Source organism: Narcine bancroftii, chromosome 4 (assembly GCF_036971445.1).
Source record: "Narcine bancroftii isolate sNarBan1 chromosome 4, sNarBan1.hap1, whole genome shotgun sequence".
Taxonomy (NCBI): Eukaryota; Metazoa; Chordata; class Chondrichthyes; order Torpediniformes; family Narcinidae; genus Narcine; species Narcine bancroftii.
The window spans coordinates 102,248,387-102,265,425 of NC_091472.1; the positions used below are offsets into that span (position 1 = coordinate 102,248,387).

General features: G+C 43.2%; 1 protein-coding gene across 4 annotated transcripts in view; it reads left to right on the plus strand.

Annotated features, from left to right (window-relative positions):
- The window catches only part of stxbp5a (syntaxin binding protein 5a (tomosyn)), a 232,866-nt gene that overhangs the window by 11,891 nt on the left and 203,936 nt on the right, over window positions 1-17,039 (plus strand). For all 4 annotated transcript variants that reach the window (XM_069932249.1, XM_069932252.1, XM_069932250.1 and 1 more), the window contains exon 3: window positions 8,918-8,999. In XM_069932249.1, coding sequence (XP_069788350.1) covers window positions 8,918-8,999 — 82 coding nt within the window. The remainder of the gene's footprint in view (window positions 1-8,917; window positions 9,000-17,039) is intronic.

Genomic DNA, 17,039 nt, shown 5'->3' on the forward strand with positions numbered 1-17,039 from the left:
TGCCCGAGTCCTGGGCTTTCATCTGAGGGGAGATATCATCCCACTATTTATCTTGTTAAGTCCCCTCCGAATCTTTTGTTTCAATAAGGTCATTTTTCATTATTTCTAAACTCCAGTAAGTTCAGATCCAACCTGTTAATCTTTCCTCAGAACAAAATCCCTTTATTCCTGATTCTTTCATTGTGAATCTTCTCAGAAAAGCCTTGAATTACCTTTCTTTAAAAGTATTCAAGATGGATTCTCATTGAGAATTATGCTCAAACCTCCTTGAAAATATCACCTTCTGCATTTGTAAATTAGCTTTGTGTATTTTATGGACAAATACAATACCACCCCCCCCCCCACCAAATCCCTTTTGCCAGAGCTTAAATAATCTGTTTATCATTAGTCTTCCCAATGGGAATAACCTTCCTTTTTCCAATATCTTGCCTATTTGCCAGCTTTTCTCTTTCTCATCTGCCACGACTGCCATATCATTTACACATTTTTACATATATTCCATAATACATTGTATTTGGCACTGGGAGTAATTGTATGCTGACAAAGTGGATGTATGGGATGGTAGAGAAAGATTCATGTGAAGGGCAGGAAAAGCATACAGGTGAGAAAGGGCGATGAATAGAATATGGAGGGATAGAAGCACATAAAATGGAGAAAGATGTGTATGCAACAGAAGAGAGAGATAACAAAAAAACTGAAGGGGAGAGTGGTTAAGTGGGGACAGGCAGAAAGATCTACTGGCACAAAAGGCAGGAAGGCATTCAAAGGTTGAATAGAAATAAGAGAAGAGATGCACAATGGGTAAATTCAAAAGGGAGCACAGATTTGAATAAGAGAAAGTCCAAGGATTTGATATTTATTTGGATAACTGTAGTGGGACAACACGTGGATTAATATATGGAAACAAAATATTTTGTGATGGAATGCTCAGATATTGCTCCACTTTAGCTGGCCAAGTTTCTCCATGGTACCCTCTAAGCGAAAGGCTTTAAGTGATGTCATTGGAAAATTTTCCCTTTGAAACATCTGACCTAATTCCCATTTAAAAGGAACTTCACAACCAAATATTGGATCTGTGTGTTTTTGCTGTGCGTCTCTGTTTTCTCCACTCCACGTTGCATCTCCGTGGTGCTTCGTTTTTTTTCCCCTAGCTTAACGAATCCAGACCAAACATAAAATTTGTATGTTGATTCTTCTAGTTCCTGCATTTTCAGTGCTCCACCAGACTAACCCTTTCCAGTGTAACTGGACCTTCCACCCACTGTTTAGACTTCAGTCTTTCCTGTTTTAGACATGTCTTGGTCACTTTCCCAAATCCCTTGTGCATATCTTTGTTCAAACTGATTTTTTTAATGATGAAACTGAGAGGTCGACTGGGGAAAATGTGTTGTTTGCATCCATAAAGCCACATGCCAAAAATTCATTGCAGTCTTACATTTTGCATTAGTGGAACTGTGTTTATTTTCAAAAATATGCTTGGTATATTGACTGTGGGATTTGCTGCCAATGGTGCAGGGAAAACTGAAAAAAATAAAAATGTGAATTACAGCTCCTCACTGATTAGGGAGCTGGATGCAGAGGGCATGATAGACAAGAGTTATAAGGAGACTGTCACACCTTGAAGGCAGGACACAGGTGGAGAATGACTAACAGGAGGGAGAAAGAAAAGGGAATAAGCAGTCACTGCAGGGTACCCTATGGCTGTTTCCCCTCAATTACAAGCATACTGGGATATGGTGGTGGGTGGGGTGGAAACAACCTTCAAGGGAAAAGCTGCAGCAGCCATGTCTCTGGTACAGAGTCCGGCTTTTAGTCTTAGAATAGAGCAATAATGATAGGGGATTCATTGGTCAGGGGAATAGATAGGAGATTCTCCAGAAAGGATCGAGTCTCTTGGATAGTATGTTGCCTTCCATGTTGCAGATCTGGACCATTCTGAGAGGGAGGGTGTGCATCCAGATGATGTGGTGTTGGTACTTCTTAAATGGATAGCAAAAGGAATGAAGTTCTGAAGAGTGAATATCAGGAGTTAGGAAGGAAGCTAAAGAGCAGGACCTCAAAGGTGGTAACCTCTAGATGGCTGCCTGTGCCACTCACTAGTGAGGGCAAGAATGGGAAATTATGACAGATGACTGTGTGGCTGAAATATTGCTGCAGGGGTTCAGGTTCTGGAACATTGGAATCCTTTCTCAGGAAGGTTGACATGTACAAAACACAGAGCCACTCCTGAACTGGAAAGGGACTAATATCCTTGCAGGCAGGATTGTTTGAGCTGTTGGGGAGGATTTAAACGAGCAAGGCAGGGGGATTGTGACCAGTGTTAGGTCAGATGATGGGGTAATTATTGGAAAAGTTGATGCTATGTGCAGTGAGATGGTGAGAAAGGAAAAACAGTAGATGGAGCATATATACAATCAGTTGGAGAGGTTGAAATGTAGGTACTTAATCAAGAAGTATTAAGAATAAAGGTTATTAATAGGGCATGGCATTGCAATATTGTGGCCATGATATAGACTTGGATGATGCAAGGACAGGATTGGCTAATGCACGTTCTGGGGTTAAGACATTTATGAAGAAATGGGAGTGGCATTGTTAATCAAGGATAGTATAACAGGACGAAGTGGAGGGATTGTCGACTGAGTCATTCTGTTGGAAGAAACAGGAAGGGAACAATCACTCTTTTGGGAGTATTGTGTAGGCCCCGAATAGCTACAGGACTCTAAGGAACCAATACAGTTCCCTCTATAATGTTTGAGACTTTTATTTTCCTTTATTTACCCCAGTGCTCCAGTTTTAAACTTGTAATCAAATAATTCACATATGATTAAAGTCACATGCCAGATTTTATTCACCATGTAAAAATTACAGCACTTTTTATACCCTCATTTCAGGGCACCATAATATTTGGAACAAAGCAGTGATATATATTTGTATATATGTATTAAGGCGGTCATGTTTGCTACTTTGTTGCACATTGCATGAGTACAAAGTCCGCTTGAAGTCAGTAATTCATGGAAATCACCAGGTTCTGAGTATTTTCTCTGCCAGACCTTGTCTGTAGCCATCTTTAGCTCCTGCATGTTTCAGGGGTTTGTCCCCTTGGGTTTTCTCTACCGTGGATGGAAGGCATGCTCATTTGGATTTAGATCGCGTAACTGACTTGGCCATTCAAGACATTTCCAGTTTTTAGCTTTGAAAAACTCCTTTGTTGCTTTAACAGTATGTTTGGGATCATTATCTTGTTGAAGGATGAAGCACCATCCAATGAGTTAGGAGGCATTTGCTTGAACTTGAGCAGATAAGATGTTTCTATAGCCACCAGAATTTACTTTGCTACTGGCAACAGCAGTTACATCATCAGTAAAGTGCACCAATGTCTATTGGCAGCCATGCATGCCAAGGCCATAACACCCTCGCCACCATCTTTCACAGATAGGTGATATGATTTTGATCTTGGGGAGGTCCTTTACTCCTCCACTTTGCTCTTGCATCATTCTGCTACAGGTTAATCTTGGTCTCATCTGTCCACAAGACATTTTTCCAGAATTCTTTAGGCTCTTTTAAATACTTATTGACACACTTTAATCTGGCCATCCTATTTCTGTGTCTAAATTATGGTTTGCATCTTGCAGTTTAGTCTTTGTGTTTCTGTAGTTATTGACACATCCACACTTACTGCCTGATCTATCAGACAGGTGTTTGGGGATTTTTCTTTATTTTGATTAATTCTTCTGTCATCAGCAGTGGGGGGTCTTCCCTGGTCTCCCAGTCCCTTTGTAATTACTGAGCTCACCAGTACGTTCTTTCTTTTTAATGATGCTCCAAACAGTTGTTTTGGGTAATCCTAAGGTTTGGGTGATGCCTCTTACTGTTCTTGTTTTTCAGCCTCCTATTAGCTTCTTTGACATTGGCACAACTTGTCCTCATGTTGAAAAATAGCAATTACAGACTCCAAAGGTGACCAAAGTTTAGAATCCAGCCTAGCTCTCTTATACCTGTACCAATTAAGCATTCCTGAGTCATCACAAACATTTGTAAAACCAAATGTCTCAAACATTATGCTGGCCTGAAATGGGGGAACTGGGTTTTAAAAATTGCTGTACTTTCTACAAAATATATACAAATAACCTCAAATAAAATCTGGAATGTGCACTTTAATCACATGTGAATTGATTGATTACAAATATAAAACTGTGGAGCACAGGGGCAAATAAAGGAAAAAGGTGTCTGTTTCAAACATTCTGGAGGGTACTGTAAAAGTAGGTAGGTTTTGGAAAGGTGCAAAACTAATAGGGTTGTTGCAGGGTGGAGGCTAAAATATTCGGGGCATTTAAGAGACTCTTAGGCAGATAGATGAAAGGAAAATAGAGGGTTATGAGGTAGGAAGGGTTTAGTTTTTTTTGGAAGGAATATGTAAGTCAGCACAACATTGAGGGCTGAAGGCCCTGTACTGTACTGTTCAGCTTCCCTATTATTGACTGGAAGAGCTTGAGTGCAAAAGGTTCAGTTGGGACAGAATTTGACAGATGTGTCCCAGGAGTATTCTTGACAAAGTATGTGGACAAACCAAGTAGAGGCGAGGCCATAATGGATCTAGTACTGGGGAATGAATCTGGTCAGGTGATGGAAGATTTGGTGAGTAAGCATTTTGGAGACAGTAACCACAAATCCCTGAGATTTAATCACAGGTCTGGACAAGGATAAGAGAAGACAAAATGGAAAACTGTTTAATCAGGAAAGGGCTAATGACCATGGGATAAAGCAGGACCAATGGAGAGTAAATTCTGAACAGATGTTCTCAGGGAAATGTACAGCAGAAATATGGAGGATATTTAGGGACCACGTGTGTGGGGTCCTGGATAGCTTTGTCCCAATGAGACAGGGAAAATATATTTGGGTAAAGGGACCAGGCCTCACAAGAGAGGTGGGACAGCAAGTCAAGGGGAAGAAGGAAGAATACACAAGGTTCAGGAAGCAGAAGTCAGGAATGATTCATGGGAATTGTACAGTATCCAGAAATGAGCTTAAGAAAATGACTTGGGAGAGCTAGCGGGGGCATGCGAAGACCTTTGCAAATAGGATTAAGGAAAATGCCAAGGTATTCTACACGTACTTGAAAAACAAAAGAATAAAGAGTGAGGGTGGGGCCGATTGGGAATAAAGATAGTGCAAGGAGGGAGGACAGGTCCTAAATGAATTCTCTGTTTCATTGTTCACCATGGAGAGGGAGCTTGGTGAATGTGAGGTCAGTGTTGAATAAGATCATATACTGGAGCATATGTCAAGGTTAACAAAGAAGTGCTGAATCTTCTTAAAAATATTTGGGTAGATAAGTCCCCAGGCACGGTTGGGAGCAAGGGAATAGATTGGTTGAGCATTGGTGATGATCTGTGCACCCTCCCTGGCCACAGGATAGGTAATGGAGGATTGAGGAATAGCAAATGTAGTCACTTTGTTTAAGAAACAGAAGAGGGAGAACCTGGAATTATAGACCAGTGGTGGTCAAATTATAGGAAAGGATACTTGGGGACAGGATTTACAAGCAATGAGAGAAGCATGGTCTTCTCCAGGATGGTCAGCATGGCTTTGTGAAGGTCAAGCTGTGTTTCATGAGCTGAACTATGTTTTTCAAGGAGGTGATTAAAATAAGGCAGTGGATGTTGTGTATATGGATGTTATTAGGGAATTTGCCATGGTCCCCCATGTGAGTTGATTGGATTGTTAAGAAGGCATATGGTGTGTTGGCCTTCACGCGTGAGTTTAAAATTGTCTTAATGATTCAGAACATTTCTTATTTTAAGTGTAAACATCAAGCACGGTAGCAGGTCATTTCAGCCCACAAGCCCATGCTGCCCAATTTACACCCAATTAACCTACCACCCACCGGTACATTTTGAAGGTGATAGAAAACCGGACCCCCCGGCAAAAACCCATGCAGGCTTGGAGAGAACGTGAGAACCCCTTACAGACAGCACGAGATTCGAACCCAGGTCCCGATTGCAGGCGCTGTAAAGGCGTTGTGCGAACCACTATGCCATTGTAAAAAATATATATATATTCGTTTTGGTAAATGGTGATTGATAAATGTGCATTTGATACATTTAGCAAATTCTCAGCTGGGAACTGTGCTTGAAGAGAAGAGTGTCAGATTTTGGATGGGACCAGAACCTGGATTGTCTGAAGTGTGACCAGCAGTTCCATTTTCCCAGTGAAAGTCCCTTGTCACTCAGCTGATAATTTGCAACTCTTGGCCAGTGTTGGCATGTGCCCCCCGCCCACCCCTTTCAGCAGTCTAGCATTTTCTGAAGGTGGAGCAGCCTTGACTGTGTGAGAACCCACTAAGGACTGTTCTCTAGGTGTGAGAGCACAATGGGAAGACAGAAAATGGTACTCTTTTTTTTAATTCAAAATCTGCTTGTTTGATAATAATTGTTGTTTCTCTTTCTTTGAGGGAAGATACAGGTGTGAAACCACTACTTGCCCCATAAATTGAACACAGATATTTCACCAGTTTTATTTTTAAGCAATGCACAGAAGTGCTGGAGGAACTCAGCAGGCCACCCAGCATTTACTGAGGTGCCTGCCAGCTTTTTGTTCATACTTCGATGAAGGGCTCAGGCCCAAAACATTGGTTACCCTTTATTTGCTGCATGACTTGCTGAGTTTCTCCACCATTTTTGTGCATTGCATTACAATCACGGCTTCTGCAGACTTTCCTGTTTAACTTATTTTTAAGAAATTCCATGTGAAACAAATAAATTGTGTGATGCTGCTTGTGACCGCCCCAACCCCCCTTCCCATCTCCCTCTTTATGAAAGCAGACATAGTTCATCAGAGGGTCAGGTTGCCAAACTTGAGAGCTTGGCAGGATCAGTAATGTTTCCTTGGCAGTGCACTGTGAGGTGAATGGCAGGATGGCAGAGCCTCAAACCATCTGCATCACTAAACTGAAGCCCATTTTTTCCTCACAGTGTTATTTCCAAAATGCAGTGCCTGTTATCATTAGTATACTACCCAGTCATTATTCCTAAACCGCAAAATCAGAATATTTGATCAGTATCATACTGATGGTTGTTGGAGCTCGGCAAATTGGCTGCCATGCTTTCAACCTTGCAATGTCAAATGCACTTCAAGAAAAAAGTTGTTAATTGACTTCAAAGCTCATTGGGATGAACTGAGCTTGTAAAGGGCTCTATTACAGCCAATAAAGCAGTCAGATAATGCCTCCATTTATTTTCTGATCAAAACACTATGATGTCTCTTACAAAACGTAGTACACTCGCTATGGCAGCGTGAGGTTGCTTGCTCAAGGAATGCAGTGAATGTAACTATTGCGTTAAGATGGCCCTTTGCACATAGAACAGAGAATAATAAAGAACATTACAGCACAGTACGAGCCCTTTGGCCCACCATGAATGTACCAATCTCTATGAACCTACTCCACAATAATCTTTCCCTACTTCACACCTGTAACCCTCTTTTTTTACAACCATGTGTCTATCTCAGGGTGTTTTAAATGTCCCCATTGTCCAGCCTCCACTACTACCCCTGACAATGCATTCCAGGCACTCAGTTTTTTTTTAAACTTGCCTCTAATGTCTGCCCTAAACTTTTTTCCACTCACCTTGACACCTGGCTGTCCACTCCATTTATGCCTCTCATAATCTTGTATACCTCTATTAAATCACCTCTCATCCTTTTTTGCTCCAAAGAGAAAAGTCCTAGCTCAGTCAACCTTATTTCATAAAATACATCCTCCAATCCAGGCAACATCCTGGTAAATCTCCTCGTACCTTTTCTAAAGCTTCTACAGAAGGTGACCAGAACTGAACACAATACTGTAAATGTGGTCTAACCAGAGCTTATGGGGCTGCAACCTGACCTCATGGCTCTTAAACTCAATCCCCAAATTAATGAAGTGAAGTACACTATAAGCTTAATCACTCTTTGACCTTGCACTGCATCCTTGTGTGATGGACCTCAAGATCTCTCTGTTCCTCCACACTCTTAAAAAATCCTGTCATTAACCACGTAGTCCGCCTTCAATTTCAACCTTCCAAAGTGCATCAGTTCTCAGTTGTCTGGATTGAAGACTGACACTTCTCTGCCCAACCCAAAATCCTGTTGTAATGTTCTATACTATCCACAACACCTTCAATCTTTGTGTCATCTGCAAACTTACTAATCCACGTTGGATGACCCACCATCAATTGTAGGAAATTATTTGTAAAATTTTTGGGTAAGGACACTTACTGGGTACTCACAATTTAAGCAACCTTTTTTATTTTATTGGCAAATTTATAGCCATCTACATCACAGATAATTCTGCCAGATATTCTTAAAGAATAAACATGGTGCAATCTATGGGATTCAATATATTCATTAAATATGTACAGCTGATGGCAAACCAGTCAATACACAGCAGTAAGTCAGAAATTGAATTCCTGATTCTCAGCTCTCAGTTAATCGTGCTTTATTTCCCCCTCAAAAATAAAATCTATCAAAATGTAGCTGCTTCTTGCTGCAGTGCAGTTGAACTATGGAAATCAAGACATTTTTTTCAGTTGGTAAATACTTGAGGTACTCAAGCAGGATATGAAGGAGAAAGAAAAAGACTAAATTTGAATGGGACAGTAGATTGTTGGTGCAGAGTGAGTTTTATAAAGAGAAAAAAAACACAAAATAATTGAGTAATATTGATTGTAATCCCATACACATTAAAACTTGTGTTTGAAACTATGTAGGATTGGGCTTGTGTATAAGTGATGTAAATTTAATTGCATGCATTGACATATCTTTATCTAAATTTGGATGAAGAGTGAGAAAAGTGCTCTGATATATCTGATGACTTGAGAACTTTATCTGGAGGTAGCATTTTTGGAAAACACAAATATGCCTTAACAACATGAATCTTCAGCTTCGGAAGACCAGGGGTGGAATGTTACTGCCAGCATGACAGTTCTGCAGGAGTGATCCAACTGCAGTTCTTGATCAATGAGGTTAGTTTATCTGAGATTCAGTATGGTTATAACATTAAAGTGTTTGTTTCACTCTTCAAATGTGAATGTTTTTAAGATGCCTTGCACAAGATTAATTTTAATTTGAATCTGTTTTTCAACCTTGAAAAATTATATTTACAGTATATTGCTTGTGATGGTCTATTTTGGCTGATGTGTTGGATGTGATGGTTGGTGGGATGGTGGGTAAGGACAAGGGGAATCCATTCCTCGTGGTATCTGGGGACAGAGGGGGCCAGAGCAGAAATGAGAGAAATGGAGGATATGAGAGTGAGGGCTGAGTTGATGGTAGCAGAGGGGAAGGCATGATTTTTCTGAAGGAGGAGGGCATCTCGGATGCTCTCAAATGGAACCTCATTCTAGGAGCAGATGTGATGGAAATGGAGGAATTGCAAAAAGGAATTTTTTTGCACACATTGAATAAAAGAATCATAAACCTCACTAAAAATAACTAAATTGATCTTTTGCCAATTTAATATGTAAATGTACAGAACAGCAATTAAAGGTTTGAATGAAAGTAATTATTTTGACAGTGCTTGTAGTTTTTTGGATGGTTTATGAAGATTGTATATTTATGGATTCAAATTACCTCACTGCAACAGTGGATTTTACATTTCCATTCACTTTTGCAGGGCATGTTGTGTATAACCCAAGATTTGCTGCTTGCACATCATGGTCTTTCGAATTTGTACATTTCCTCCCCCTGATTCTTGCTTGCAGTGTCTTTTTGGTACTGGTTACCTTTCCACTATCAATTCTAATGAGGGTCTCGGCCCGAAACATTAACAATACCTTTTCTCCGACCCATGGGCTTCCTCCAGAAATATATTTTTTTGCTTCTGTTTCCTTGCACCTCATTTAGAGTCTCTGATCCCCAGCAGTTTCTGGTGTCTCTTCTTTCTCTAAGCCATCTTTGATTTTACATTTACCCTTTCCATGACTGTCCATTCAGATGACTCATGTCTTCCATACTTGCTCACTCTGAGAACTGACATTATTTGTTCAAATAAAACTGAAGCAATCATTCAAAAAGCTAATTGACTCCCTGACATGATCTTTCCAGATGCAAACTGCCTGTATTGGAATGAGATTACATTGATTGACTGAAGAGAACTTTTGCAGAGGCCATATGATCCCCCTTTGCTTCAAGAAGAATTCCTGTAATCTGACTGACTTTCCCACAGAATTCTCAGCTGTGATTTAAAATTCGGAGACAGAGGCCAGCTTTATTACAACATGGGTGTTTAAAGAAAGAGTAAGAGCATACTGAAATGCTGGAGAAACTCATCCGGTCTTTTCAACGTCCATAAAAAGCAAAGATATATTACTGACATTTCGGGCCTGAGCCCTTGTTCAAGGAATAAGCAGAATGAGCCAGAAGCAGGAAATCTCGAGTCTCAGCATTCAGACAATGCTGGGTGGGGGAGGAATCTGTACCAGAAAAGGAGTTAATTGGATATTATAAGGGAAAGGTAAGAATTTATTATGTTTGTGCGAAAGAAGACAAAGAGGGGAGAGACAGAGCTAGGGAAAGGCGACAGGGGAAGAAGTCGGGGGTAAGTGTTTAATGAAAGCCAGAGAAGTTGATATTAATGCCATCTGGTTGGAGGGTGTCAAGTTAGAAGATGAGGTGTTGTTCCTTCAATTTATGGGTGGTCTTAGTCTGGCAGTGCAGGAGACCATGGATAGACATGACAGCAAGGCAATGGGATGGGGAATTGAAATGGATGGAGGATTTCACCCTGATAGACTGATTATTATCACTGGTGATATCAATCAGGCAAACTTCGACAGGGCTACCAAAGTTCCATCAGTATGTGGACTTGGCTATGAGAGGGGCGAACACAGTGGACCTTGTGTATGCGATGTTTCTGACATATATCGGGTGGAGCCCTGCCCCCATCTCGAATCTTTCTTTTTCTTTGGCTTGGCTTTGCGGACGAAGATTTATGGAGGGGTAAAGTCCGATGCGGGACAGGCAGACACGGTTGCAGCGGTTGCAAGGGAAAATTGGTTGGTTGGGGTTGGGTGTTGGGTTTTTCCTCCTTTGTCTTTTGTCAGTGAGGTGGGCTCTGCAGTCTTCTTCAAAGGAGGTTGCTGCCCGCCAAACTGTGAGGCGCCAAGGTGCACGGTTTGAGGCGATATCAGCCCACTGGCGGTGGTCAATGTGGCAGGCACCAAGAGATTTCTTTAGGCAGTCCTTGTACCTCTTCTTTGGTGCACCTCTGTCACGGTGGCCAGTGGAGAGCTCGCCATATAACACGATCTTGGGAAGGCGATGGTCCTCCATTTTGGAGACGTGACCTACCCAGCACAGTTGGATCTTCAGCAGCGTGGATTCGATGTTGTCGGCCTCTGCCATCTCGAGAACTTTGATGTTAGGGATGAAGTCGCTCTAATGAATGTTGAGGATGGAGCGGAGACGACGCTGGTGGAAGCATTCTAGGAGCCGTAGGTGATGCCGGTAGAGGACCCATGATTCGGAGCCGAACAGGAGTGTGGGTATGACAACGGCTCTGTATACGCTAATCTTTGTGAGGTTTTTCAGTTGGTTGTTTTTCCAGACTCTTTTGTGTAGTCTTCCAAAGGCGCTATTTGCCTTGGTGAGTCTGTTGTCTATTTCGTTGTCGATCCTTGCATCCGATGAAATGGTGCAGCCGAGATAGGTAAACTGGTTGACCGTTTTGAGTTTTGTGTGCCCGATGGAGATGTGGGGGGGCTGGTAGTCATGGTGGGGGGCTGGCTGATGGAGGACCTCAGTTTTCTTCAGGCTGACTTCCAGGCCAAACATTTTGGCAGTTTCTGCAAAACAGGACGTCAAGCGCTGAAGAGCTGGCTCTGAATGGGCAACTAAAGCGGCATTGTCTGGAAAGAGTACAACAGACTCGCCAAGGCAAATAGTGCCTTTGGAAGACTACACAAAAGAGTCTGCTAAAACAACCAACTGAAAAACCTCACAAAGATTAGCGTATACAGAGCCGTTGTCATACCCACACTCCTGTTCGGCTCCGAATCACGGGTCCTCTACCGGCATCACCTACGGCTCCTAGAACGCTTCCACCAGCGTTGTCTCGCTCCATCCTCAACATTCATTAGAGCGACTTCATCCCTAACATCGAAGTACTCGAGATGGCAGAGGCTGACAGCATCGAATCCACGCTGCTGAAGATCCTCCACCTCCACGACATCTCTGTAATGCTAATCCTAACATACAGACTGCTCGTCAGATGCTCCAGACCAGATCTGAAGCAGGTTAAAATCTGGCCAGCGGGGGCTATTCATGGACTCTAAGACTGCTTTGAGAGCACTGACTGGAACATCTTCAAGGAAGCAGCAACCGGTGGTGACTGCATCAATCCGGAGTACTCTATGGCATCAGTGACCAGCTACATTAGTCAGTGTTCTGACATTCACTACTCGCTCTAATCAGAAGCCATGGATGACTGTGGAGGTGTGTGGGCTGCTCAGGAACCAAGATGCTGCCTTCAGAACAGATGACAAGGTAGCCTTAGCTATGCAAGAGCCAAGCTGTCTAAGGACATCAGGGAAGCAAAGCATGCACATGCCCAGCACATTCATAGTCACTTCCTGGACAGCAAGGACACACGACGCATGTGGAAGGGTATCCAAGATATCATCAACCACAAGACTGCCTGTGCAGGTGATGCTCCTTCCCAGATGTATTGAACAACATCTACACATGCTTTGAGGTGAAAAACGATATGGCAGCAAAGAAGATCACTTCTCCTCCAAATAATTAGATGCTGTGTTTTGCAGTGGCTGATGTGAAGAGAGAGTTAGGCAAGGTCAACCCGTGGAAAGCAACTGGATCGGATAATATTCCTGGCAGAGTGCTCAGGAGATGTGCGGCTCACCTTGCAGATATTCTCACCAATATCTTCAACATCTCCCTGAGAAGCACCATGCTCCCATGTGCTTCAAAGCTGCCACCATTGTCTCCATACTAAAGGAGACCTCTGTGTCTTACCTCAATGTCTATTGCCCTGTCGCACTCGCATCCACCATCATGAAGTGCTTTAAGAGGCTGCTGCTCCCGTCACTGGACCCCCTGCAGTTCGCATACAGATCCAACCTCTCTACGGATGATGCCATTGCCACTGCTCTCAATCTAGCCCTCACCCATCCGGAAAATAAGGACTAGTATGTTCGAATGCTGTTTATTGACATCAGCATTCAACACAATCATACCTCAGCATCTGATAAGGAAGTTGAGTCTGCTGGGTCTAAACACCTCCCTTTGCAATTGGATTCTTGACTTTCTGTTGGGGAGACCTCAAGCAGTGTGGCCATGGTCGCCCAGAGGGAAGAGATAAACTGGCCTCTCCGGTCTGAGTTATGTGGGAAGGGACACCAAAACAGATGACCCACTGTGAGGTAAAGGCTCTCGCACAAGTCTCCATGTCGCAGGCCGGCATGGGCACCGCCTCGGGCCAGCCTGTAAAGCGGTCGATAAGGTACCTCATCCCCTGGCTGATGGGAAGGGGCCCTGCAATGTCCACGAGCACATGGTTGAACCTGTCCACTGCGGGTGGGAAGCATTGCACTGGTGTGCCGATGGACTTTGGCTTGCTGGCCAAAGTGAAACTTCGCGCCGAAGCTCGTGCCATAAGAACCTGTCTGAAATGAGGTGGACTGTTGACCGGATGCAAGGATGAGAAAGTCCGTGCACTTGATTGAATACCTACTGTCTCCAGGTCGCGGGCAGGATCAGCCTCAGGTGGCCTGGAGACACATCTCATAGGAGTGTTGGGCCTCCTGGGTCCAGTGCGAACTCCTCAAATTGTAGGCTGGTGATGAAGGTGCGGTATGCCTGTGTGTCGGCATCTTCAGCCTGGTCCCTGGCAAGCTGAGCTGTGTCAATGCCACTCGTCACCTCTGAGATCGTTGGCCTGGACTTCCCCGCTATGTGGCAGATGCCCATTGTATATTCGGAGATGTACGAAAGGTGCCATTGTTGCCTCACCAACCAGGGGTCCGAGATTTTGCCCAGTACCTGCACCAGTGACTTGTGGTCTGTGTAGGCCATGAACACTCGGCTTTCGAGGATGTACCGGAAATGGCGTATGGCCTGATACATTGCCAGCAATTCGCGGTCAAAAGCACTGTATTTGCTGAAGAAAGTGAGTGGCCGCCACTGGTGATCCACCCACTGTTGCAATATTGCGCCCACTGCCCGGTTTGAGGGGTTAACCTGGCCCACAACAATGGTTGTCGACTTCAGGAGGGCTCTGGTGACTATTGATGGTTCGACCGTTGAGGTCATCAAGAGTATCAAGTTCCTTGGAGTGCACTTGGTAGAGAATCTCACCTTATCCCTTAATACCAGTTCCATTGTCAAGAAAGCCTAGCAGCGCCTCTACTTCCTGTGAAGGCTGAGGAAAATTAATCTCCCACCCTCCATTCTCACTACATTCTACAGAGTATGTATTGAGAGCATCCTGTGCACAATGAAGGACATGCACAACACTCGCAGGCTCAAGACAATAAACATTGTGAAGGACTCCACGCACCCCTCACGTAAATTGTTCTTCCTTCTGCGATCTGGTTGGAGGTTCCGTAGTAATTGGGGCCCTTGTGTCCAGATTGGACAACGGTCTTTTTTCTCCAAGCCATCAGGCTCCTGAATTCCCAGAGCATATGTGGATAGTGTACCGTGGACTCTAACTGTATATGTCTTAATATTTAATCTTTTAATGTGTTTAACTTCTGTTCGAACTTGTATTTATGTAAATATACTCCGTGGTCCTGGAAAACTGCTGTCTTGTCTTTACCATGCGAGCATGGCATGAGTGATAAATAAAGGTGACTTAATTTGGAGGTCACTGGGAGATCCGTGCTGTTGTGGCGGACAGAGCCGAGGTGCTCAACAAAGCAATCTTCCAGTCTGCGTCCAGTCTCTCACCCACATATCCTCCATTGCCTGCACGTCTGCCCTGGCCCCCTCCACCCCTATGTGCAATAAGGACAGGATTCTTCTTGTCCTCACCTACCACCCCACCAGCCTCCACATCCAACATATCCTCCTCCACCATTTCCACCACCTACTATGTGATCCCACCACTAGACACACATTCCCCTCTCCGCCTTCTGCAGGAACTGCTCCTTCCTTGACTCCCTTGTCCACTCCTCCTCCCCCCACCCCACCAATTGACCCCTTGGGATCTACCCCTGTGACCCCAGGAGATGGTCCACTTGTGCCCACACCTCCTCCCTCACCACCATTTGGGGCCTCGAATAGTCCTTCCAAGTGAAGCAACATTTCACCTGTGAATCTGCAGAGATCTTCTACTGCATTCGGTGCTCGTTGTGGTCTCTTGTACATCGGAGACTGGACGCAAACTGGGAGAGTGTGTTGTTGAGCAGCTTGGCTCTGTTCACCACATTTGCATAGATTTCCCAGTGGCTACCCATTTCAATTCCCCATCCCATTCCTTTGCTGATATGTTTGTCCATGGTCTCATGCACTCCCAAGACTGAGACTACCCGCAAATTGGAAGAACACCACCTCATCTTTCGACTGGGCTCCCTCCAACCGGATGGCATTAATATCTGGCTTTTATTTAAACTCAACTCTTCCCCCAGCTCCGTCTCTCCCTAAGCTGTCTCCTTTCGCACAAACGTGATAAATTCTTCTGTCATCCCTTAGATCCAATTAACACCCTTTGTTGGTCTGGATTCCTCCCAGCATTGTCTGAATTCTGAGATTTCCTGCTTCTGGCTCATTCTGCTTATTCCTTGATGAAGGGATCAGACCCAAAACGTCAGCAATATAGCTTTGCTTTTTATGAACACTGAAAGGACTGGCTGAGTTCCTCCAGCATTTCGGTGTGTTTTTACTACAATCATAGCCGCTGCAGACTTTCATCTTTCACTCAGTTTAAAGAAAGTGACAATTGGGAAACTGTGCTGTTTATGGGACCTTGCAATGTTAATCAATTAACTGAATTTCCTACATAACTACAATGTTAAATTTCACATGTACTTCTGTTTGCAAATTTCTATCTGTTTTTCCAAGAATGCATGATTATTTCCAGAAGAAGCCTGAATCCAGATTCATGTATCATGTGTTTCAGCCCTTTCACTGCAGGAATTTGGAACAAATAAGGACTATGTTTAAAGTGATGTTGAACGAGTAATAAAAATATTGGTTGGAACACCCTGTTTCTTCAAATTAGTTTTTTGGGCATTTTGCATCATTCAATTTAATGCCTGGAAGGGCCTGCAGGAGTAGATTATTCCTCACTATAATATATAGAAGGTGGCAGTTGATTCACTTCAGCATGGCATTACCAGCACAAATTTGATGCTCAAGATTGGGAACAAGTCTTGAACCCACATCTGTTGAGTAAGATGCGTGACTCATGGATGATGGCTTCAAATATACCACAGCAGTGAAGCAACACAGCAATTCACCTATCTCTTTAGTGGACAATCAAAGAATTCTGCTGTGATAATTGCAATGGCAAATACATAGACACAAATTGTGAGCTGTTGTTAAGTGTTAATTGCTACTTATCCTTGCAATCAACCTAAACCAAACACACTCATCAACCTTTTTGAGCAAAGGAATGTATGTACAAAGTAAACTGATGAATCAAATCCAAGATACCAGACTGGATGGAAGTAATGAAAATGTAGGGGGTCTAAAAGCAATCTCATTGAACTGTCTCAAAGTATTTTTTTAAGAATGTATGATGCAGGGATAAACATGCTTTATTATTGAACAATTTCTGAGTTCATAGTCCACCCTCTTGGGAGCTGAGATTCTCTTTCTGCATTTTATTTGGTTAAATTCAAAATAAATACATATAAAAATAATTTGCATATTTCTAGGATTGTTCAATAGTCTCACCACCTGCAGGAAGAAGATATTTTGCAGCCTGGCAGTTCTGGGTTTTGTATTCCAATGCCTCTTACTTGAAGGTAGTGCCTCAAAGAGACGGCAGGTCAGATGGAGGGGTTCTTAATAATTTTCTGAGCCCTCATTAAGTACTATTCCCT